The sequence below is a fragment of the Excalfactoria chinensis genome, chromosome 1, assembly GCF_039878825.1.
Source record: "Excalfactoria chinensis isolate bCotChi1 chromosome 1, bCotChi1.hap2, whole genome shotgun sequence".
NCBI lineage: Eukaryota > Metazoa > Chordata > Aves > Galliformes > Phasianidae > Excalfactoria > Excalfactoria chinensis.
The window spans coordinates 119,716,800-119,741,374 of record NC_092825.1 but is presented as its reverse complement, the minus strand read 5'-3'; the positions used below and the strand labels follow the sequence as shown (position 1 = coordinate 119,741,374).

Here is a 24,575-nt window from a genome sequence, read left to right as displayed (position 1 = left end):
ATAAACACATATGTTTATGAAAATGAATTTGACTCCAGCTGCTAGCGCACATCAGGAATATTTATCAAGAACACAGTAGGACATGGGTAGCTGTGGTCTGGTGGAAAAAAACAAAAACAAAAAAAGAAAAAGCAAGATTTCTTAGCCCCTGAAATTGGCTGTACTTCAGCTTTATTCTCTTCTGATTGTCAAAATATTCCTAATATGTCCAGCTCTCATCCCTTGGTGCATCTTTTACACAAACATCATCAGCATGATGTACTGTTCATCCACTAACCATAGTTCACCATGAATGAGTGACATGCATTGCCCAGCCATATATCATCTTGCAGGCATTCTTATAGCAATTGTTCTACACAAAAAGCACAGGCGTCCCCACTGATGCAGTTTACAATGCGTGAAAGCCAATCATAACATATACAAATAAACTGACAAGAATGATATAGACTCTAGATTGGTCAACTAGAGATTTAGCAAAAAAAAATTATGCTGGCCTACATTCAGAAAAGTCCACTGGTCACTTAGCATCAGACCGCATGGAAAACATGGGTGTATGAGCTGTACAAATCGCTGCAGAATCAGAATTAGAAGTGCAGATCTACCGAGGTTAAGAGTACAATAGTCATCAATTTTGTATCTAAACCTCAGCTTTACTATTGCTTACTTATACAAGACAGCTTACAACAGAAGATGACTTTGTGAATGAATAAGGAACTCTTTTTTTTTTTTTTTTTGTATGACTTCTGAATTTATGCAAATAATTCCATTATAAATCTAACATAATCTCTAGTTTATCAAGAAAATATTGTTAGTATAAGTTTATACAAGTTCATCTTAGCCATTGGTTTTGAGTTTGAATAACTTGTTTCACAATGTTCCTTCAAACCCCAGAGGATATGCAACAATGTATGAACCCATACAAATATTCATTTATGGCACAAAATCTAATTATAAGCCATAATATAATTACAGAAGTGGAAGTGTTTACTATGCTTTTTGCAACTTGGTGACAATTAGCACAGTATCAAGCGCTAACTTACACATCTGTGTAGCTGTGGAAATGATGGGGGAAATGAGCATTCAAAAAAGCATGTAAGACTGTTCTTCTAGTTATAGAAATAATAAAGGCACATTTATATTTTCTGCCACATCTGAATATAAGGTAGCACAGGCCTTGTGGTTTTCTTTTGTGTTGTTTTTTTCTCTGATTATACCAACGGAAGTGGGAAAGAACACTGGATACAAATGTAGTACTGGCAAAACCAAAACAGTGCCAGATTTCCCCCAAAAAAGACTAACTTTGTCAAGTCTATTTTCTGTCTTTGTCTATTATCACATGCAAAACTCAATCAATAGTCCTCCAAGCTTCATGCCCACCTTCATTGCACTGACATGCAAAATCATGAATTCACAGTCCTTTTCCATCTCCAGCCTATGAAGGATACAGCTGATCAGCTCACTGATTGTTGAGCTGTGCCAAGTCTACAAGACTCAGGTGCACAGTTGCTGCAGCACTGCATAAAAGCCAGGGAACAAACATCTCTTAGTAAGGCTCTCAAGTTGCACCAGAGTAAGTTTAGGTAGGATATCAGGAAAAACTTATTTAGAGAAAGGATTGTTAAGCACTGGAATAGTCTACCTAGGGAGGTGGTTGAGTCACCATCCCTGGATGTGTTTAAAAACCATTTGGATGTGGTGCTCAGGGAGATGACGTAGCAGAGGGTTGTTAGAATTAGAGTAGTATGTTTAGGTTGCAGTTGGACTTGATGATCTTTAAGGGCTTTTCCAACCTGTTTGATTCTATGATTCTAGTGAGATTCATCATCAAGCCTGCTGCTCTGCAGTATGTCTCCCCACAAGCAGTACATGTGCTTTGCTTGTTTGATCACAAAGTTGGACCAGTCCTTGAACAGTCCATATAACCGTGGATGTGAATATGAAACAGAGACATACCACATTTTCAAATGGTATGTAGACTGTCACAGAGTTTATGAAATGCCACTGCCAAGATAAAATTTATATTATATATATAAATATATATATATATATATATCCACAAACCTTGCAAGGTCCTATTTGTTCTTTTCATAAACAGGAAAAAAGAATAGGAAACCAAAAGCCCATGAACAAAGAACAGTGGAACAAGTCTGAGATCGCAAAACTGAGCTCAAACCACCCAGAACCACTGAAGAATTAGAGATGGAAGTTCCTGAGATAAACAACCATTAAAAGGGGAAATATGAATTAAGATTTTTGTTTTAAAATAATCTTTAGTAGACAACAGTCTTGTAATGTCTTGCAGTTCCCACCCAACACCTTTCCATTCATCCTTGTTTAAAAATGCAAGACTACAGCTATTTGTGATGGCTAAAGTCTAAGAAAACAGCAGTTTAACGGCTAACCTCAAAATCACTTACAGCAGTTTAGCAAGAGTGTGGATGAGAAACTCGGGCAACAGAAATTGCTTTCTGCAAAATAGCCTAGCAGTTACAGCACTAGTCCAGAAAATGAGATTCAACCTTTCAATCTATCCTTAGGATCTAAGCCTACTTCTCTAACATCTCAAGAGATTTTTGTTATATACAATGTGCGTATATAATACACACACAAACTGATGTGGGTGAGGGAGAGGTGTTTTAAAGGCATCAGCTGCCTTTTAAACAATAAAACTTAGATGAGTGATAGCCAGTGAATCCACATCAACCTGGAGCCCGTTGATTTAAGGGCACAAAGGGTTGTAGGTTGAAACACCTTATCAAAGAGGGCCTCCTGAGGATTGAAGGAACAAGAATGTTCTATTCTTTGCTATATCATTCCCCCCTGTTGCTTCCAAATGAACTTGCTTATGAAAAAAATGAAACCTAAATTTGTCACCATACAGAGGCAATCATTTCAGTCACTGTCACAGAGGGAAATAAACACCACTTCTATGTGTGCTCAATCAAACAATTTGAGCCATGTCTCAATTTCAAGGCATGGGGTGTTGATGTCCACAGTCAAGGAGGCTGAATCCAAATGCAATCTGGCTCATGGAATCAGTCAAATGAAACTCTACTACAGGATTCTTATAACTTTGGACTGATCTACTTTCTTAAGTACTAATAAGTTTATCTTGCTGTTACTTAAAGCTTAAGGTAGGTAAAACCTATATTAAAATAACCAGCAAGCACTAAGTAACAGCTGCTTCAGAATCATAAGGAGCAGTTTATTCAGTAAACCATTTTACATAACTGATAAACAGTAATTTCTGGAAGATAAAGAAAATATAATGACTATAATTGCTGAAAATTAAAATTACTGCTCCGATTTGAGCAATGATTTGCAAATCATTATATTTTTGATTAGCACTTAGAACAAAATCACCGAAATGATACATTATTCATTTTAGTAGAGAGCAGGAAGTCTGTTTTGGAGCTTTAATTTTTTGCAAATCTATTTCTTATGTTGTACTGGAATATTAATAGAAGTACACTCCAAGATATACCAGTATGCTACACAGTGATTACTTCACTAAGTCCAAGGAAACACACCGCCACTGGCTAACTCAGTTAAAGCATTATCAATCTATTTGTCCTGTGATACGATACATCTTACCACAAATTCAACGTACTGGTAACAGGAGTAAAAGGAAAGTAAGTTTAGTATCCAAAAAATAATAGCTGCATAGAACTGTGCCCAAAGAAGTATTACACCTTTGCCCGCCCCCACTCAGCCCCCACCTCCACAGGGATTATACTACTGGGAGAACTCTACTTCAGACAACATATATGACAAAATTAAAAACAATTTAAAACTTAAATATTTATAAATACCTGAAGTGTGAGAGCCATAGTGGCGAGGCTGGTCTCTTTTCAGTAGTACGTGGGGACAGGACTAGGGGAAATGGGCTGAAACTTCAGCATAGAAAGTTCCGCACGAATGTGCGCAAGAACTTCTTTACAGTGAGAGTGACGGAGCACTGGAACAGGCTGCCCAGGGAGGTGGTGGAGTCTCCTTCTCTGGAGATATTCAAGACCCGCCTGGACGCCTACCTGCGTGACATGATGTAGGGAGCCTGCAGGGGGGTTGGACTCGATGATCTCTAGTGGTCCCTTCCAACCCCTACAATTCTGTGATTCTGTGATTCACTTATTATCAATTATGTGACAACACCTAATTAGTTTAAAAGTAGAAAAGTCATCAATGCATAGAAACTATCCAATATGCTCTCAGACATTCATGAAGGCCCTTAAGCATTAAAAGACAATTTCATGCATTTCACACAGTGCTGACATCTGCACGTTAGGGCTAAAACTAGCAGAGGCATGGATTTTTAAGATGTATGTGTCAAGTCACAGTTATACTCTCATTAGCATATGAACAACTACAACATGGCAACAGTATTATACAAGGACTACACACTCAGAAGAGCAATCACTAGCTCCTGGAAGAACAGCTTATACCACCTTTACAGCCTTTCACCAAGTGGGTTTATCTTCTTCTTGATTCGCTGCTGACAACACGTGACCACAGTATTGTCTTTAGGAATGCAAAACAAGATTTTAAATGCTACTTTGAAGTGAGATGCTCCAAGGCACCTGGATAAAACTACCATGCAAGGTAGATGAAAGAAAAAGGGTTGCTATGTTACTGACATGAGCAGAAGAAAAAAAAAATAAAAAAAAATCTCCTTAATTAAGACACTTTCTCAAGGAAAAACTATGATATAACCTTCCCTGAACAAATATCCCAGAAATGTTTTGCTTAACTCATAATCTGAAGCAGAAAACAATGTTAAAGGAGACGGGAAAAGAGTCAGAAAACTTTACTCCCCCCCTACAGGAAAATAATAATTTAAAAAAGCATTAATCTTCAGCACACCACATTCTCTCCAAATCCCAATTTCCTTATTATCAGGAAGGTTTTGCTTGCCCAAGATAAGTACATATACATAAAGATCATGAGAATTAAACATGTTTGACTTCCAGTGTTACGTATTTCTAAATCACTCACTGGAAAACTGCCCCAAAAGCCAATTTCCTAAATAGTGGAAACACTTCAAAAGACAAAGTGACTTTAGTAGAAAAGAAAAATATTCTTACAGTGTACCCTTGAACAATGTTCTAAACTTAATTGCAGCAATGTGTCAAAAATATACTGCCATAAGGGATGTGTAAAGGACTATAGATTAATAAAGCTAATCTCTTCCTTATGCTCAAGAGCATCTAAAAACTTGAAGTAAACCAGCTGATAAAGTAATTTCTCTGTGGTGGTAATATTTAAGAAGAGAAAACCAAACATCATCAGTGTGCTTGATTTTCCAAGGGAGCACTTTGATCTTGGCTGGCTGCCTACAGACTAGGGGAAAGTTTGAGAAATACTGCAAGACCTGCCCACATTGCCTCTCTAAAAACAGTCTGCTAAGAACTCCTAACCTTAGCCAGAAGCAGTAATAAAATAAATAAATAAATAAACAATAATAAATAAATAAAAAGATGTACATATATGCAAATCGTGTAGTGTAACAGAAGAAACTGAAAATTACATTTCATGAGCTGAAATCACTGTCTGAAAATCATAGTAGAAATCTCAAAATTATTCTACAGGTACCAGTTTAAGGTACTTCTAACACCACACAAATGTGGGATTTCACCCAGACAAGCCAGAGGGCTCTCTGAAACTGTATGTTTACAATCACTGTCTCCTACATGGGAGGCTGAGGATTGGAGTTCAGGCTAATAACACAGCAATCTTACATGGTGACAGCAAGTGTTTTCCCCCTTTCTTCTCTCCAGATTCACGGTAAACAAGAGGTGTATCTTAATAGAATACAAAGACAGCAGGCAGCCTACAGCAGAACCATGCAAAGTTAAACAGTGGAGTGTCATGACTGCTGTTTTATCAGCTTTTGTTGTTGTGTGTTCATTTCCTAACACAACAAATAGAAGTACAGAACTACCAAAGACTTCAATTTGTTTTAGACTATAATGAAGTGCTTTATAATTTACATGAAGTAAAATCTTATACTTGGCCAAACAGGCTTTTAACAGCTCTGTCTTACTGAACCTACTGACAGATGCTTTCATGTTACTGAGCTTTCTGAACTCAAACCCTACCTCCTCTCTCCAGCCTACCCTGTGTGCTGATGATACTTTGTATCACAAGAACTTTTCCAGCACTCGGGAAATGAATCCCTTCTGCTACTCAACTGCATTCGAACAGCCTCAGGCTTCTTTTGTAGGAATATTCCCCAGTAAACTGCCACCTGTAGAACTCAGTGTGCAATAACAATCATTTAATAAATTGTTTTTATTTTCTTCATGAATATTCACACAATAATTCTCAGGACATCCCACGGCCTGCTATTAAAGAGCTGTTTAGTTTTATTTCAAATACATATTTGAAATTATGCTGAAAGTCATAGACTGCATATATGATGAAGTCTGACTAGTGATACTAGTATATACGGACGATAACCATACTGAATACATTACTCCTTTTTAAGTGAAATAAAATGTTTTGAGCTAGCTTTCAATTGTGAAAATTGTGCACTAGGTTATATGCTCTGTCCACGAACACTACCTCCCATCACACATAGTCACTACTTAATACAGAAGATGCAGACTGACTTGGAAGACTGAACAACAACAAATGTGAGGCAATGTGAGGCATGCATTATAGCTCCTGTAAGATACAGAGGATACATTTCAAAATTAAATATCTAATTTGAGTAAGCTGTGAAATGGATTAAAACCAGCTCACTCTGAAGCCACTTCAGGGATCTCCATCCGGTGGGGGAGGGGGGGGGGGGAAGGTGAAAGGGGAAACATCAATATGCCACTATTGCACTTAAAAATAATTCTATTTTAGTAGATGCACCTTTAGAGAGATTTGAAATTTGGTATGCATCAAGTACCAAAATAAGGATGTACTGGACCAGTCTCTACTTGCACATGAAATTTTAGATTTTAAACCTTTTCTAGAGTGGCATTTCCTAGCAGAGAGAACATGACTGAGAACAGACTCTCCCTTGATGTCCAGTTTTTGCATAAAAATAAGCCAGCATTATAACATTTTATGGCACATTATAACCATAAACTAGCATAAGACCTTCAAACATCAAAAGTCATTTAACCTAACTTCTTCCTGCTTGCTTAAAACATGGAAAAAACAATACAATGGATGTTTATTAAAAATAAATAAATGAAAACCATATAGAAATCATGCACATTGCAATCCTGAAAGAATATGATGATTACAAAAGGTTGCAGACAGAGAACCTCGCTAGCACCTTGGTGAACCCAATTCACACGAGGGCTATAGGAAAAATAAGAAGCTGGAAGAAGATGCTCTGACAGCTGCTATTAAGGTTATATTTTCAGCTATCTCAGAGGGGAGAGGTTGTATCTTATTTTAGTGGGGAATGGTTCTGGGCATAATGGAAATGTTATGTTATGACTGTGTTTTGAATGTGACAGCTTAGAGTTACAAAAAACACTGCTGTGTATCCTACTAAATGAAATAAAAAATACGTGTTCAGATACACAAAGAATGCAAGAAACTGTAGTCCTTACTTCATTCTTCCATGCAATTAATGTGCTAAAATAAAAGCAGATATTCTGGACTGAACTAGCTGTCATTCCTTTTTTACTCAGTCTCTCTTTTTTCCTACTTCAGTTCTGTGAGCAAAGGTCAGAGGGTTTTTTTTGTCTTAATTAACAAGCAGCTCCACTCTCCTGTGGTTTATCTTTAATAAGCCTGATGCAGGAGTTACGTCACTGGGGTGTGCTTTGTGCTACTGCAACAACACTTGCAGAACGCAGGCTGGCAAAGCATGAGCTCAATAAATACGTGAACAGCATTTCCAAAAGTAGCCCCATTTTCCTTCCTTCTAATAAAAAACTAAAGGAAACCAACAAACAAATAAAAACAAAAACAGGAAAATACCCAGAAGTCTTTCTCTCCCTGATCAAAATTAGCAACAAATATCCTGAACCAATTAACGTACAATGGTACAAGAAAGAAACAATCAAATTCATTGTTTCTAAATATAAATACCTCAAATAAGGCAGGCATTTCCAATTCCATAGTAACTAACCTGAAATTAGATTTACAAAAAAAGAATTCTTTGCTCCATGGCAACAATTTGCTATCACTTTGCTTGTAAAGGAGCAAATTGTGCCTGAAGTGCAGTGCAGGGAGCTTCACACCTAGGAAGTGGTGAGAAGTTTAAGGAAATATGGAAAAAAAAAAAAAATCTGATGAGCACCTGAAAAGGCATGGGATAAAATAATAGCTAGAAATCATTAATATAAGAATGACCTTGGTTCCATTCTGTTTTAAAGAGCTGATGCTTTTATCTTTCAATTCTAATGGTAACAAATCTCTGTAGTTTTCTATTACAAGAAATATCAGATGTTCAACAATGATTATTCTACTAGCCTTCTGTCTTACTTGGAAGTAGTTTTCAGACAATATTGCCATAAAACAGTTTTCCAGTCACATTATATTTTATTAGAATTCAAAACAGTTCCAATAAAGACCTTGTGTCTACTATTCCAAGTCTGACATCTGCAGACGTGTAAAATATGATTTAAACAGAACAAAATTATCAGGTCAGGATATAGATTTACTATCAATCAGCTATTCAGCTACTCATAGCGCAAGAAGACTGCTTTGATGAAATAGGAGAAAAGAAAATGTAGGATCCAGTCCAGAAAGTGTACTGGAAATATATATATATATATATATGTATATATATATATATATAGTTTTTACTTTTTTAAATACAATTCTTTTGAGATACACTTAAAAATAAGGTTGAACCACTCGCTAAATACAATTTCTTGAACATACATACGTAATATAAAGCAGAAGCAAACAATTTCAGTACGAAATATACTCTAAGAACTGCAAGTTAAATGTAAACAACCTATATTGAAGAGTACTTGGAGGAAAAAAAATTCATTCTGACAATCTCTACATATAAAAACTGAAATAGCTGGGTCAAAGAGGAAAATTTGTTTCAGCTCCATGAAAGCTACAAGAAGAGAGTAAAAGAAAATGTCAATCTATTTCATGTTATGACTACAATAGTAGAAATGGACATGGATAAATACTGGAATAAATTCCATGGTTTTGATGCAAATCTTAAGAATATGGATTTTCTTTTCCCCTTATCAGTAGAAATTGATTAGATCATATAGATTTTTCTCAATTAACTGCAGTTATGAGAAGAGAGAAGAAGAAACACCAACAATCAATTGAAGCATCTTTCACAACTGTTGTGTGTTTGCAGTGTGGGACAAGGGGTGAGTGCTATATAGGAGGCGGTTCTAACTAGTATAATGCAAAGAGGCACCAGGTACACAGATTCTGAAATGTAAACTATTGGAGCAGTGACTAAGGAAAACCAAGGTGTATAACCCAGAATTATAGAATTCAATTTTATTGTTAACTCTCATTTACGGAAATAGATTGCTTCAGGAAAGTTTTTGCACACTTTTATGGCATTTCTCTTTGCAGTTTCAGCATTACTGAGAAGTCACTTGTTACCTTAATACATTTTTTGAATAAAACATATCCTCTCTTTCACATTCAAAAAACACGCACTTCACTTTTTCCTTTTCTTCTACAACATTTCCAAGTGCACGCACTAATAACTTGCTCTCTGTAACAGGTTCCAAAAGATGGACGAAGGAAAAGTTCATTAGGCATTAGGCACTGAAGTAGAAATTAGATATGTTGTAATACTTTAGTGGATCAAGTATTTTCATTTCCCTGAGATATATTTCCTGTGAAATTCTGCTTTTAATTTTTTAAAAATCACAGTATCACAGAATCACAGAATTATCAAGGTTGGAAAAGATCTAAAAGATCATCCAGTCCAACCATCACCAATACTTCTCAGCTAAATCATATCCCTCAACACAACATCCAAACATTTCTTGAATGCCCCCATGGTCGGTGACTCCACCACCTCCCTGGGCAGTGCTTGACTACCCTTTCTGAGAAGTAGATACTACTGTATTTATTGCACTGCTACATGCTCTTTGCAGCTCCATCTCCACTGAGCCAAAAAGCAAACTACTTTTTATTAGTCCAGTATAATGCTATAGGGAGGGTTAAGTCTATGCATAAAGATTCATCATTTCATGTGGTGTAATATTTTTGCAGCAATGCTCTTGTAGCAGAAGTTATGTCACTTAACAGTCATCCAAGGATCTACTCTCCCATCCTGAAGAGACAGGGAGGTAAAGGAAGTTCCTGTATGTATATTACAAAAACATCCTTACTTATCAAAAAATAAAAACAAACCTCTTGACCACACAGCAATTTATTAAAATGAAACAGTATTGCATGATTCACCTTAAATCCATTGACTTCCACTGCTTCAGCCTTTCTGGTACACTATAATGTAAACCCGTTTTTTTCATGAAACACACATTATCTTTAATTCATTCTTCTCCAAATATTAGTGTAATGCATTATTATTTCACCTAGATATGTTTCTGAATGTAAATGACCAATGTCTAATTCACAACAACTCATAAACTAAGAAAGACACTTACTCTGATGACTGGTCTCTAATCAAACAGGGGCTTATGGTTTGCATATGTTACAGTTTACACCCACATGGATTGATAAAACAGAACACAATTTCAAAAACAGTGTCCAAAAAGATGCCCTGACATGAACGAGCAATTGGCAGCATACAGTCATGCTGTAAAAGAGAATCTGAATTAACTAATATTTATGCAGAGCAGATGATCACTGTTCAGGAGCAAACATTAATTGCTTGGCAGCAAACCCAATCAGTTCAGCACCCACAAGCAAAGGACCAGCAAGTACCTTCAGAGAGCAAAGGTTTTACAAGGGCTACTGGAACTATTACATCAGGTCAGAGAATGAGTATTAATGAGCTGGGAGAACTAGACACTGTATCACACTGTACATATTTCACCATGACAAAGGTCATGAATAAATTCCTATGAATGGTGGATAGAAAGACTAAGCTGACAAATAATAAAATGGGCTTTCTTTTCAGTTTTCTTGTGTTACCCACACAAGAAGAATCACTCACAAACACAGCAGACAGGGAAACCAGTAGCAGAAATAAGAGATAATATATGCAGTATTAAAGAGAGAATTCAAGGACTTATTTGATGACTTAAAAAACTACTTCCTATGCCTTAAAAGGGAAGGAGGAATAAGATTACATTTTTGAAGCAAACTGTTACATGTAAGAACAGCAAAACCATACTTGGGAAAGAACAATGTCTACTTAAATAAAATTTATCCCAAATTACAGAATCAGATTTATTCCCAAACTACTACGGAAAATAGTGATACAAAAGGAATTAAAAATAACGATAAGCTGCAGAACAATGGAAGCATACACAGAGGCAGCAATTATTGACACTGCCAACAAGTATACAACCTTTCAAGAAATAAAATAAGATGAACAAAAATTGTTAGCCATAAAAATAAGCCACTTGAAACTGACAAACATTCTTCATCAGTTTCTGAAGTAAGTAAAAAGTGACATAAATAGGTAGCAGCCAAAAATATCTTAATAAAGGTCAGCAGTGATCTAAGAGTAGGAACGTTATTATTATAATCATCATCATTAGGGTAGAGGGAAAGGAAAAAAATCAAGGTCAGGAATTTCTGTTAGAATCATTATAAGATACAGAAACATTCTTGATTAAATGCATCTCAGTAGTGTTGTGAAAAAAAAAAAAATATGATCAATACAGAGAGGTATAGAAACAGAGAACAAAATTAGCAACAAGTACTAGCAGTCTCTATACTACCCACCAAAAAGAAAAAAAAAAAGAAGAAGAAACAACCTAGTTTTCTGCAAGAAAAGAAACATACACCAAGCTTGAAAAGAGACGAAATTTAGCCTAATTGATTTTGTGTTTTTATTTAATATAGGTCCCCACCGTTAAAAGAACTATCATCTGGTGAGAATTAACATCACCATTAACAATCTGTCATCAATTTAAAAAAAAAAAAAAAAAAAAAAAAAAAAAAAAAAAAAAGTTAAAAATCGTTAAAAATAAACACCTCCAAAGAACTCTATCAGTACAAAAGCAAGTATTCCAGATTAAGGTTGCCTCTTGGGAAAAATATACCAACAGAACTCAAGAGCAGAATTTGACTGGTAAATTGCTCTACACAAATTAAAATGCCACTAAAAATTAGACTCCTGAGAATTCAATTAGTCAACTTAGAGAAAGGAGAAAGAAAGTTCACATAAATGTACTGCAAGTAGTCGAAACCAGAGCTGCAGACCTGACCAAGATGGTATCCTGTGTAACTGTTGTCACAATGCAGAATAACAAAACCAAGTTTGTTGACATCATTTTTTTTTTCTTCAACTAAAAAGGAAATTGGAGTGTTACTGAAAGGGAAAATTCTATCACCTCTTCTTTGTGCAAAATTATATTCCATTTATAGCATCTTATTATTTACATTCAAAGCAAAATAACTGAAACTTTACGTACATAACAGTGTATGTAGTTAACAAATATAAAACCTTATCACCTACAAACAGACTCCAAAATCTGCACTAAGGCATGGAAAGAGAATAACTTTCATAAACAATTCAACCACTGAGAGCGTATTTAAAATCACTAACCAGAACATTTAGATTCTCAGCACCTCCAAAACATACCTCCACACTTGATAAAGGCCCTCCAAAAGAACTGGATGCGTGTCACATTATTATTACCACAAGAAATTTGGAATCTCTTGGGATTTAAATATTTAATATGTTGGGTGTTTTTTTGTTTGTTTGTTTGTTTTGTTTTTTCTTTTAAAGCCAAATGCTTTGAGTCTGACAACTAAAATAAATAAGCACCAGAACAGCACTGAATTGGTGTGTAATTTATGTGTAATATTAAAATCAAGTCACGAGTCTTTCAGCTTGGGAGCACTGCACTCAATTCCTCAGGGAGAAAAAGAAGATCATTACTAATGCTGCTCAGTGCATTTTGATATGCAGTAACCATTACAGAAATGAAAAAAAAAAAAAACCTATTCAACAAATGCTGGACTGAGTTCCAATTCTGCATAATTCTAGCCACAAACAACAGACAAAGGTGAATGGACAATCTACAAATCAATCATGGGAATTAAAAAAGTTAGAGTCTAGGATAGCACAGTTGTTATGTCTCTGCCAAAATTCTTGTGACAGTTAAATGAAAATGTTAGCTTTCAGATACATGACAAACATTTTCTGTTCTACTTACGGTTAGTTAATTCTCAATGAAGAGCTGTTTTATGCATCTTCATGATTTGCTCATGAACCGTCTAAGAATTAACCTAACAATATCCTTAATTACATTGTCTTTGCAACAAGATACAAGTACAGAACATAGGGGTAAAAGAATATCTTTGTTTCCTTCTTTGTTTCGCAAATTCAGATGAAAACTGAGAAGGGCAAGAAAGTAAGTTTCCACTACCGGGAAGCAGGAAATAGGCTTCCAAGATTGCCAGTGTATAGCCCAAGAAGATTAATTTCTGCACTTAAGCCATAATAGTGGACAATCTAGAGAGGACTGATGTTTAGCTGAATTGGTGCTATTTGCTCTGGTGCAGAAGAAATAGGAAGTTGTTTTAACCTTCCATTCACACTTTAAAATAACAGACAGCATGCACATAAGCAAACTCCAGCATGGAACAGTTTTCTTGTAATAGAGATCTCCTAGGCAACTTGTGCAATGAAATCAAAGTGAGAGTAAACTTACAACTTCCAACCTTGTCACAATGGGCAAGTAACACTAGAAAGAAAGAAAAAAAATGCCAAAACTCTTGTGGATCTCACAGCACTGTGATGAATTCAGCTGCAAGTTAATTTCAACTATCCTACAGATCAGATTCCCTGTATGACTAGCAATGCATGAATTGCTAAGAAGTGGCAAATGAGAATCCAAACATCTCCATGCTAATAAGATGGTGGCTGAAAAAGGAGAAAACTTCTGATTCTGGATGCCTAAAACAGTCCTTGCCGTTCTGCAAATGGTCAGAATACTGTGTACAGGACACCATGGTACCCTGCAAAACTAGGCTGTTTAACAAACAGTCTCTTACATCTGCTGGAATACATAGTTTCACTGGCAAGGTTAATAACTCATGGAAGGCTGTGACTACTCCTAACAAAAAACAAAACAAAACAAATCAAATAATAATAATAAAAATAAATATGTGATTAAATTTTGCATACTAAAGTGTCAGGTTGTGTGCAAGTTGGTTTAGTTTTAGCCCAGAAATATTTTTAAAGCAGTTTTCCTAATTATCAGTCAGGATAGGTTAATATTATACATGCAGTTTGTTATACAAAACATAATTTCTGGATTAAAATATTTCCAGCTTCTCAGATCAAATGCAACATTTAATTCTATTTGTGTTCTTATTTACCAAAATTTCAACCTAGCAACCTGCTGAAATGTTCTGCGATCTGTTTCATAATCCTGAATTTCTTTTCAGTGAATCTGGAGAGTCAAAGTGGTGTGACAAGTTCCTCTCCAACACAGTTCATGGCACAGTTTATGCTTGCAGTTGGCTCTCCCATCTTAGATGAGCCAAAGAGTTTTAAGACCCAAAGCATGGGAAAAGTTGATTTGCATTGAACTGTCAGTATCCACCCACATTCTGAGTGGGAAAAAAAAAAAAAAAAACACGTGCAAAAAAATCCAACAAGGTTTAAGTGTAAAAATTTCTCTACCTTATTTTGGTATGTTCAAACAATACTGAAATAAGCATTACCATGAAACACTGATCAACTCCCTTTAATTTTTTTTCTATCTCAGATTCATGATCAATTACTGTATCACAATAGATTAATCATCTGATTCATTATCCTGTACTTAACAGCATTTCTGTGTCTGTATAGATTTATATGCATAAATATCTATATTCATTCCTTTTAGAAGAAAATGAATTATTTGTTAATATTTTGCAGTCTGATGAAGCATGTCAAGTGTGTGTTTGTCACCAGATATTAACAGCCCAGTGATGCCTGTTTTCAGTTCTTTTAAAGCACACTACTTGATCCTAAGTACGTTACACTGTCTCACTTTAGTTATTTATTGTTTTTCTAAAGGACAACTGCAATGTATCTTCATGATTCAGTAGGAGTTAGCTCATTTGTTTTTCCCAAAACAAACAAAATGGCATAGTCCTCCTTTGAACTGTCTTGTTAAATATATCATCCTACTATCACAGTGTTTTAGAAGCAAAAATAACATAATTCCTGTATATGAAGCACAGATTTTTATCCTCATGTCTTTTTTCCTTTCAGTAGTAGCTTCTGCATCAGACACAACCATATAGCTTTTGCTATTTCAATCATGAGTCATCCTGCAATGTTTTGACAATGCTAACTAAATCATGCTTATGCTTAAATGACCATCTTGATTCTTTTTATTTATTACCAAAGCTCATAGGATTTTACCCATTGTAACTTGCTTATTTTTCCATCACTAACTACCCTGCACTTTTTCATGACTTTTTGCTATGTTTGTGCCATTAGTTCAGCAGTCTCCTGACTCTGCCATGAGCTGTCCCCCAAGCTGCAATTCACTTTCAGCATAAACCCTACAAACTTCTTAGCTTTATTCTCCACACAGGAAGTGGGCCAACATTGGAAAGAAAAATATGAAAAGTCTTCTTTAATGTATTAGCTAGGCAATAGTTTTATTTCCAACATCTGACTTTCTATGCTAACAAGGCAAAAAAAGATTTTAAAAATCATTTAGGTTTTTCCTCCTGCACCAAGTTCAATACATTCCAGCTACCCCACTACTGTCATTACAAGCACCTACAGCACAATAAGAAGGTTTCTCATTCAGACAAGGTATATTTTCTCATGTCTAGCTAGCTAGCTCCCTTTTAACTCTTCATTCCACCTATCTTCTAAGAAGCAGTCACATTAAAATTTGTGTCACTTTCATTTTTTCAGTTATCCAGAATTCCATACAGTGCTCTTTTGTCTCAGTGGAGTTCTTTACTGTAACAAACTCCAACAAAGCATGCACTTCGCTTTGAGAAATACCTAACACAATGTTATCATTTGGAGTCACTGAAAGATGACATCTGACACTGAAAAGTCTACAATTACATAATGCAAATACTTGTAGCTCAAAAGACAACTTCAGCAGAAAGCAAAGAGAGATCCTAGAGGGCCTTACTCTTGTTGTATATAGATTTTCTTCAGCACAGGTTTTGCACATTTTCACAATATGCTAAAATGACAGTATCATATAGTATGCAGTGCAATTATACCAGAAGTGTTCAATTTGGTACCAAAGATCTTCAACTAATGTTTTCTGTTCTGTAATTTTTATTTTAGCTAGCCAACTCTGTACAGCACGTACAGAAATTTAATAGCTTTGACTGTACTGTGCATTAGCAGTAATCTTTTGTAGTAAAGGCACAACGAAAAAAAAAATCTACTATGCAGATTTACTGTTAGGATTCAAAGCTCTCTGTTATAGGAAAGCAATTAGCAATTTCAAGCTACAAAAGCGATGATTTAAGATAAATAAATAAATAAAAATGTTCTGCAGAATATAAAAAAATAAAATGCAGTTATTCCCATTCCTCTGGGGTTATATCATATAGCGAAGCAAGCACCACTTCTAAACTACATATGTAAATCTTGCTGCATATCTATAATCACAAAGGATATAACTCAACTATACTAGTACAGACACTGTCTACACTGTAACAGCTTATGCACTGCTGGTTTCAAAAATAAATAAATAAAGATCCTTTGATTAATTTTATCTACTTAGTAACAAGCTGTCTACTGGCGCTGTTCACATATTTTATTTACTAAGTGACAGCACTGCTTTCCAGTGTTTTAATTTCCTGGCAACAGCAGCTGAAATGATGAACAAAAAAACGATTTCATCCAACAGCTCAAGGGGAAAGAGAAGGTAATCCAAAAAGAGAAAACTGCAGACAAAGGGATGACATTGCTTCTAAGTGGTGAAAAAAAGGTGTAAAGTAACACTTCAAACAATGATACAGGACTCTAAAACAACCAGGAACAGTTCAGGAACCAAAACTTTCCTGCTGAAAGTAAACTGATGTATAAAGGTGGGACTCAAGGACAACTTAATCAGAGTCAATTATGTTAAAATGATGGGGGAGTTAAAGTCACAGAAGGTTAGATTCAGCAACATTAGTCCTAGCTTTAGCTTCATAAAGCATATAGGTGCAGGTTCTACAGTAGAACACTGGGATTGTTTCCAAAGTCAAATCAACTCGAGTGAGCACCTTAGACTTCATTTAACGCTCACAGTTACGTGGATTTGTAAGTACTTTGCAAACCCTCCTATGTTATACTTCAATCAGAAGTACACGTGAGCTGCAGAAAGCAGGAACATTAGATCAGGTTTTAATTTGTCACTGTATACAGATCAATTTATATTTGTCTTACAGAATCAGAGGAATTTTGATGAAAACTTCCAAAAAACAGACATATATTGTCACATACTACCTTGGAGTGAAAATAATTGCAATATTTAAAGACTCAGATTCTGAAAAGAGTAACCAGTTATCGAAAACACAATTTATCCATTTCAAAAGGAATAATTCATGCAGACGTCAATGGCTTGTGGGGTCTCCTCTGGAAACATTCAAAACCCACCCGGACGTGTTCCTGTCTGACCTATCTAGGTGTTCCTGCTCCAGCAGGGGGATTGGACTAGATGATTTTTGAGGTCTTTTCCAATCCCTGACATTCTGTGATTCTGTGGCTTCCAGAAATGCATAATTTCTTATAACATCTTCAGTAATTACTATGCAACATGAAAAATAATAATAATAATAATAGGAAAATTAAGGATTGGTATTTTATTGTTCACATACCTTACAACAATATGTCCACTTGTCTCATTAAGAACATTCACAGTAGACAGCATTGGCGGAAAATATCTAAAAAGAAAATACCATATGTACCCCTTATTTTATTCCTTCCTGCATTTATATTAAAGCACAAAGAACCTTATAGGATTATAGAACCACAGAATAGCTTGGATTGGAAAAGACCTTAAAGACAATCAAGTTCAACTGCAAGTACAACCTAACCCTAACAACCAACCAAACTCTAACAAACCTCCACTAAATCATGTCCCTGAGCACCACATCCAAATGGTTTTTAAACACATCCAGGGATGGTGACTCAACCACCTCCCTGGGGAGCCTATTCCAGTGCTTAACAACACTTTCTGCTAAGAAGTTTTTCCTGATATCCAACCTAAACCTCCCCTGGCACAACTACAGGCCATTTCCCCTTGTCCTGTTATCTGTCATCAGTGAGAAGAGACAAACCTTACTCTCACTGCAAGCACCTTTCAGATGTTTGAAGAGAGCAATAAGGTCTCCCCTCAGCCTCCTTGTCAGTAAGACTTCCCCGTGTTGAGGAAGTCAAAGCAGTCTGCTGACTGCCTTCTGCCTTGTATGGGTCATTATAAAACAAACACATTCACTGAAAATTATCTTAAAGTTATGATAGAATCTAGCCACATACTACTCTAAACACGGTAAAAAGTATTTAGAGGCTGAAATGTACAGGTTTTCTGAAAGGAGGCTAATGTGAAAACCATCAGGGTGGCATTCCATTATGTCTCTGTACTGGAAAACACTGAAGAGTATTTTCAGTTTGACTTTATACACAATTATGGCTTTCGTCATAGCTGAAAGGTTACTACAATAGAACACATTCTTTCTATGTAACTTTGTAAATGAAAGAAATTACATCCACAATGGAACATAAGAGTAACAAGGGGAACAAGAACACGAAACAATAAATACTTTAGCAGTGCATGATGCCACATTTTTATGGATAAAAATAAATTTTATCAGCATGCATAAACTCTTCATCCAGAAAATGGCTATTTATCTGGTGCTGTACTTTAAACAGGCAGATTTAATAACAGCAAGGAGTGGGTTTAAACCTTGAGTGCCTCAATCTTGGCAAACTTAGGTTGAGGACTATGAATTCATTGTAATTTACTTTCCCAGCTTGAGGCACAGTTCATGATTTAGAACATTTTTAATGCTTCTTAAATGTATAAACCCCAGGACTCTGGAGAACTAAACATGATTCGGTAACTTCCTCCCCTCCCTGTCTGATATGTCACAGAAATGTAATTTCTAAATACAGACAAGATAGCATCCGTAACAAAAAAGAAGTTCTTAGATCTCAGAATATCATCCAACGCTAACTTGTCTGTCCTTCAAATACTTGTACACAATAAGTTCACGTAAAACTTATCTGGAATTCTTACACATTCATATCACCAGGCCTAATTATTCACATTGCTTACGTAGACAGTCCCGCTCTGGTGAGTACTGCACGAAATTACACTAAAAAGATTTCTGAAGCTCCTAGATAAGAACTGAATGAAAATAATTACTTCTAGATAAAACAACAGACCCTCAGGCTATTTGAGATTCCAGTAGTTCCACAGAAAATGAAACTGAAACAACTCATCTTAATCAGTGTTTTGTGCACTGTATTGAGACTGCAGATGTTGCAAACTGAAAGAAACCAAAGATTGCTTGCAGCTACTCCTCGTAATAGAAGCAAACCTTCTTTTCTTTAAAACAATAATATACTAATGACTTTGACCGTATTATAATAAGGTGAAGGATGGATAAAGTATCACTTATTGGAAACAAGGTGATTCTGTTAGTCGTTTGCACATGATAAGGAAGGAGAAAAACAGATATTTCTCGGAAACAGAAGAACTCATTGGACTTCACAGTAGTCTTCCTAGAAACTGCAGCAATCTGAGTTTTGCAGAAGGAAGGCATATGCATCAACATAACATTTTTTAATAATTCACCCACATCCACAGGTGCTTCCTCTACTGCAATACATAGCAACTATTCCCAAGATATTTCATGATTCTACAGGAAGCATACAGTACAAGGCCCCCATTCAGCAAGAAACTAAAGTAAATACAAAGGCTACAACGACTACCCAAAGCCCCCAAAACCTAATCCAGATGCAGCACAGAGCTGACAGATTTCAGGCTTCTTCAGGATCCCTCAGATCCTGATAAAGTCCTTCTAATATAAAATTTGGGAGTGGTTTCCAGACTGTTGCTGGAAACAGCATCTACTTTAAATACTTAGGGCCAAAAGGATGCTCTCATAGAACTTGCAAAGCAAAAAATAACCCTTAATTTCGTTTTGCTACCTCTGGCTGCCCCACAGCCCTCCCCAGGCAAGGCAGCCTCACAACCCAGAGCTTCCTCCACTAGCTGCACACCTGCTCTCTGCACTCAATGCAGAAACTTAACCCCGGACTACTCTCTCAACCATTCTCCCAACAGCCACACTGAATTTAAGGGCAAGCACCCTTTGCTCTCTAAAGCTATAAAACCAGGCAGAATGTAGCGACAAAAAGCAGTGGGTGGTGGCGAGAAGGAAGAAAACACCGTTTCCTGTCGCTTTAATCCCTTCAATCAGGCTGCCCGGAGCGTGCTGGCCGCCTGCCCAGTTGCTGGCCCAGTTGCTGGCCGGCAACGAGCTGCCGCCGAGAACAGCCCGGCCACCCGGCCCAGCTTCTCGCAGCACAAGAGACGCCTGGGCTGAGAGGCGGCGCGTTTGGGGCTGCCCACCACCCCTCGCAGGGCCGTGGAGTGCGGCTTCGGGAAGCTGCAGGGGAGAGGTGGGGGGCGAAGGCTACACACCCAGCAGCAGGCCGTCCATGTCAAAGATGAAGTGAGTGACCGGCCGCAGGGCGGCCGTGGAGGAGCCAGAGGAAGCCGACATGGTGAGGGCACACCAGCCAAACACTGTGCGGCGGAGGCGCAAGCGCGGCAGCCGGAGCTGACGGGGAGCAGGGAGCGGTACTGCCGCAAGGGCAGGCGGGCGGAGCGGGGCAGGGCGGGGGTGCTGGGCCGCCGGGCCGTTGCATGCGGTGCTACCCTGCCAAGCTCCAGCGGTCGCCGTGCACCCGCGGGCACAGCCGCTGGGTGGAGCGCGGTACGCTGGAGGTGTAGGGCAGGCGCCGCGGGGCGGCCCGCGGGTAGCGGCACCGAGGGACCGCTTAAAGAAACTTTTTTTTTTTTTTTTTTCCCCCTATTTTATTTATTTATTTATTTCAAACAATGAAAGCCCTATTTTCAGCTTGTCTTTTTTCTTGTTTAGAAGTGTCGTTTGTTTATTAGTCCTATTGGATGCTGCTCTCTGGAAGGACTGAGGAGTTGTTCCCGTTTTGATACTGCAGACAGCATTTTCTCACCAAGTTTTGCTGCGCCCATGTAGAGATTCACAGGGGTACAACTACTGCTGCATCGTAACTAGAGCTGTATATCAAGAGACTTAAATCTGCTTAAAACTGTGGGGAGAGCATAATGCAGCAATGTATAAACATCAAATAAGGGCTATTGAGTCTAACTCTTTTTTATTATTATTATTTTTAATTTTTTAATTTATTTATTCTGAAGTTCAAGAAACAAGCCTGTTTCCCTGAGAGTAAAGAAATCCTTCGTACATACACCACCAACTGGTTGTCTCTGAGTACTTGTGAGTGAAAGTTACAACTTTCCTTCACCAGCCTTTCCACCTTCATTTTTTCCATACAGATAACTTGGTTTTGGTCATCAGGATTGCTGGCTACAAGTCAAAACCCCATCTGAAGAAGCAGACACAATGGTAGCGATCTCATGCTCTCAAGGTGCCACAATGACCTGAAGATTAATGCTGCTTTGAGGTTCTCTGCCAAAGCGATGCTGGAGGAGAGTATTCTCTCATCCTGTAGGTAGGCCTCCCAGCATTTTGGTTGTCCCTGACAGCTCTTTCATTTGGATATGCAGTATTTCACCATTTTACAAAGTTGGTGTTGTTCTTTTTTAAGCTGTGATTGTAGATGCCATGAGATTGTATTTGAATTTTAGACTTCTGTGTTTTACCTACTTACTCTGGTTGTGTATGCCTCGTCCCTAGATGCATTCAAGGCCAGGCTAGATGTGGCTCTGGGAAGCCTGGTCTGGTGGTTGGAAACGTTGCCCATAGTAGGGGGGTGGAAATCAGATGGTCTTTGAGGTCCTTTTCAACCCAGGCCATTCTACAATACCTCCCCCAACATCCCTCCCTTAAATGAACCCTTACCTCACATTTGTGAGAAACATCCTAGACATAGATGCATACCTCTTTTCTTGGAAGTGAGAGAAGAGCCTTTATTTTTATATTTTTAATAATAAAGTTTATCTTCCAAAGTGGTTTTGTTTGTTTGTTTGTTTGTTGTCATTTTTATTTTGTTGTTGTTTGGTTGGTTTTAATGCCTCATTTCCTAGTGACTTATATTACTGCTTAGCTTGCCTATGTAGGCTAAGAAAAGGCTATGCCCAGAGTGTATATTAAAAATTTCCTTGCATAGTCATGATGTACATCTGTTAGTTCTTGTGTTATGGTAAGAAAATTGATCCTGTACTTTCAGATAGAATTTTCATTTGTAACCCTGTAATGTGGTTGTTGAGAACAATGCCTGCAACTATTTTGCTTCTCCCATAACTAATGTGCAGCTGCTAAATGTTCAAACTTTTTTTGGGTAGGAATTGTCTTTGCTCCCAGTTAAATGAACTACTAAAGAAACTAATGCAACTTCTCTTTTTATGTGCAAAAACATGTTAATCTGTTAGAAGAAAAAGTCATTATAGTCATTTCAATACTTATAATCCTAGTATACGCTCCTAGTAGGGAGCATAAGCTGTTGTGGCAAAAGTTTCTGGAGGGTGAGAAATGAGACTGTACTGCAGTTGTACCTGAAATGGATTCATTTGGTTTTAAATTTTAAAATGTAAAGAACAAGTTCATCTTTATTTGTATTTGTTGACACCTGTTGGAACAGGTTTGTTGGAACCTGTACTTTTTAACAAGAAAGAAGCTATATCAGTCACACATTTTGTAACTATTTTAGAGAGAAGCATAATTGTTTTGATTACAATTTCAACTCTCCCTCAAGAAGAGGGAAAATATTTACAACTCTTAGCGTAACAAAAGTCCAGTTCATGTCTTTTGACTGTTTAAAGTGCAAATGAATCTGAAAATAAAAAATTGTGTATGCTACTCAGTAAGAGCCCTTTTAGGCTTAAGTGGTGTATGCTACTAATCTTACTGCTGACATTTCAAGGCAGTTAAGTTCGTTGACATACTGGTGACTGTAATTTGCATTGTTATTTTGGCTCATCAGTAGTAATCATCATTATGTTTTTGTCATTTGATTTTTCAGAGCTACATTAAAACATAGAATTCTTATTTATTTATTTATTTTCGAATATAGGCTGTTTAGATTTAGTCAGCATGACGTAGTCTTTTCAGTAACAGAATGAAATGGGAAGTTCAAGCACAACTTCTAGTTCATGGTGGATCACAGTTTGCTAGATACACAGATAAATGAAGAAGTTTATCAAGTTTTATTTGAGCTGTCTTAAATATCTGTCTCAAACAATTTATTGGCAGTATTTTGTGATTGTAATACAAATACTACTTAGTAGTAGCATTTTGTTGATATTTGTTTTTAAAACTGTGAAAAACTGAGAATTAAGCAGTTGACTTTTATTTGCTAATTTTTATTTTAGGCATTTGTCATGTGAAAGGAAAAATTAAAAAAAGCATTTGAGCTGTGGAAAGCATAGTGTGGTGGAAGCATAATAGAATGAAAACCAATAATTATATGCATATTAACCTTATTAATGTGTGAACTTCTGTTATTGAGAAATAATCATGCAAGTAGGCTTGAATCTTGCAAAGTCTGAGGAACACAACTTCTTGTGTGTTTTTAATACAATTAACTTTCTGTTTAGGCGCGTAAAACACCTAGCACATGCAACACATACAAAACCATATGACTGAGTTTTTTGCTAAGGTTTACATTTTTATGGTATTGTAGGGTATAAGCACATGCTAGACGTCCACTTTTTAAAAAATACTATAATTAGATATATGGGTATTGTATATCTTGTGTGTATTATATATCTTTGAGATATAGATATAAAAGACTGTAATCCTTCTTATTCCAAACACACCTGTTTTATTTGAATTTATTTTTATGATAAAATTTCTTCAGTTTTATTGCTCCTGAATGTAAGATAAGGTGAAAATATCCAGGTGTCTATCCATGCAGTTCTTAAGTATGCAGTACATTCTTATACACAGTTCATGTGTGTCCAGCTCACTAATTTTGTTTTTGTGGTCCTCTTTTTTCTGTGTTTAAAAATAATAATAATAATTTAAAAAAATTAAAAAGTTTTGTTACTTATGAACTTTGGCTATATTATATATGTTATGTGTGACCCAAGACAATTCTTCACCAGGCAAGTCAATAGATTGGACACATGTACAAAGGCCACATAATGTATTTTAGTCTTTTTGTGTTTGGTTTTTCTTTACCTTGAGACTAAAAAGTTTCCCTAAACATGGAAAATTATTTACAAAGTTATTTTCCTGGAAAATAAAAATTTCAGAATATGCATAAGTGTTTTCTTGAGTAATAGACTTGAGTCAAAATTGCAGCTCCCTATTTCATTACTTTATACTGTTCTTAAAACATGGATTCACTTACA

At 36.6% G+C, this 24,575-nt stretch overlaps 2 protein-coding genes across 6 annotated transcripts in view; one reads left to right on the top strand and one right to left on the bottom strand.

Moving 5' to 3' along the window:
• Positions 1 to 21,046, bottom strand: part of PUDP (pseudouridine 5'-phosphatase) — a 58,725-nt gene extending 37,679 nt beyond the window's left edge. Inside the window, exon 1 of the mRNA XM_072341952.1 lies at positions 20,700 to 21,046. Coding sequence (XP_072198053.1) covers positions 20,700 to 20,781 — 82 coding nt within the window. The 5' untranslated portion in view covers positions 20,782 to 21,046. The remainder of the gene's footprint in view (positions 1 to 20,699) is intronic.
• Positions 1 to 24,575, top strand: part of STS (steroid sulfatase) — a 178,248-nt gene that overhangs the window by 58,479 nt on the left and 95,194 nt on the right. For 2 of the 5 annotated variants that reach the window (XM_072341925.1, XM_072341899.1), the window contains exons 1-2: positions 20,365 to 20,730; positions 21,597 to 21,772. The gene's annotated coding sequence lies outside the window, so the exon portion shown is untranslated. Of the gene's footprint in view, positions 1 to 20,364; positions 20,783 to 21,596; positions 21,773 to 24,575 lie in introns of those variants that run through there. The other 3 variants (XM_072341933.1, XM_072341908.1, XM_072341916.1) reach the window with 2 other exon arrangements.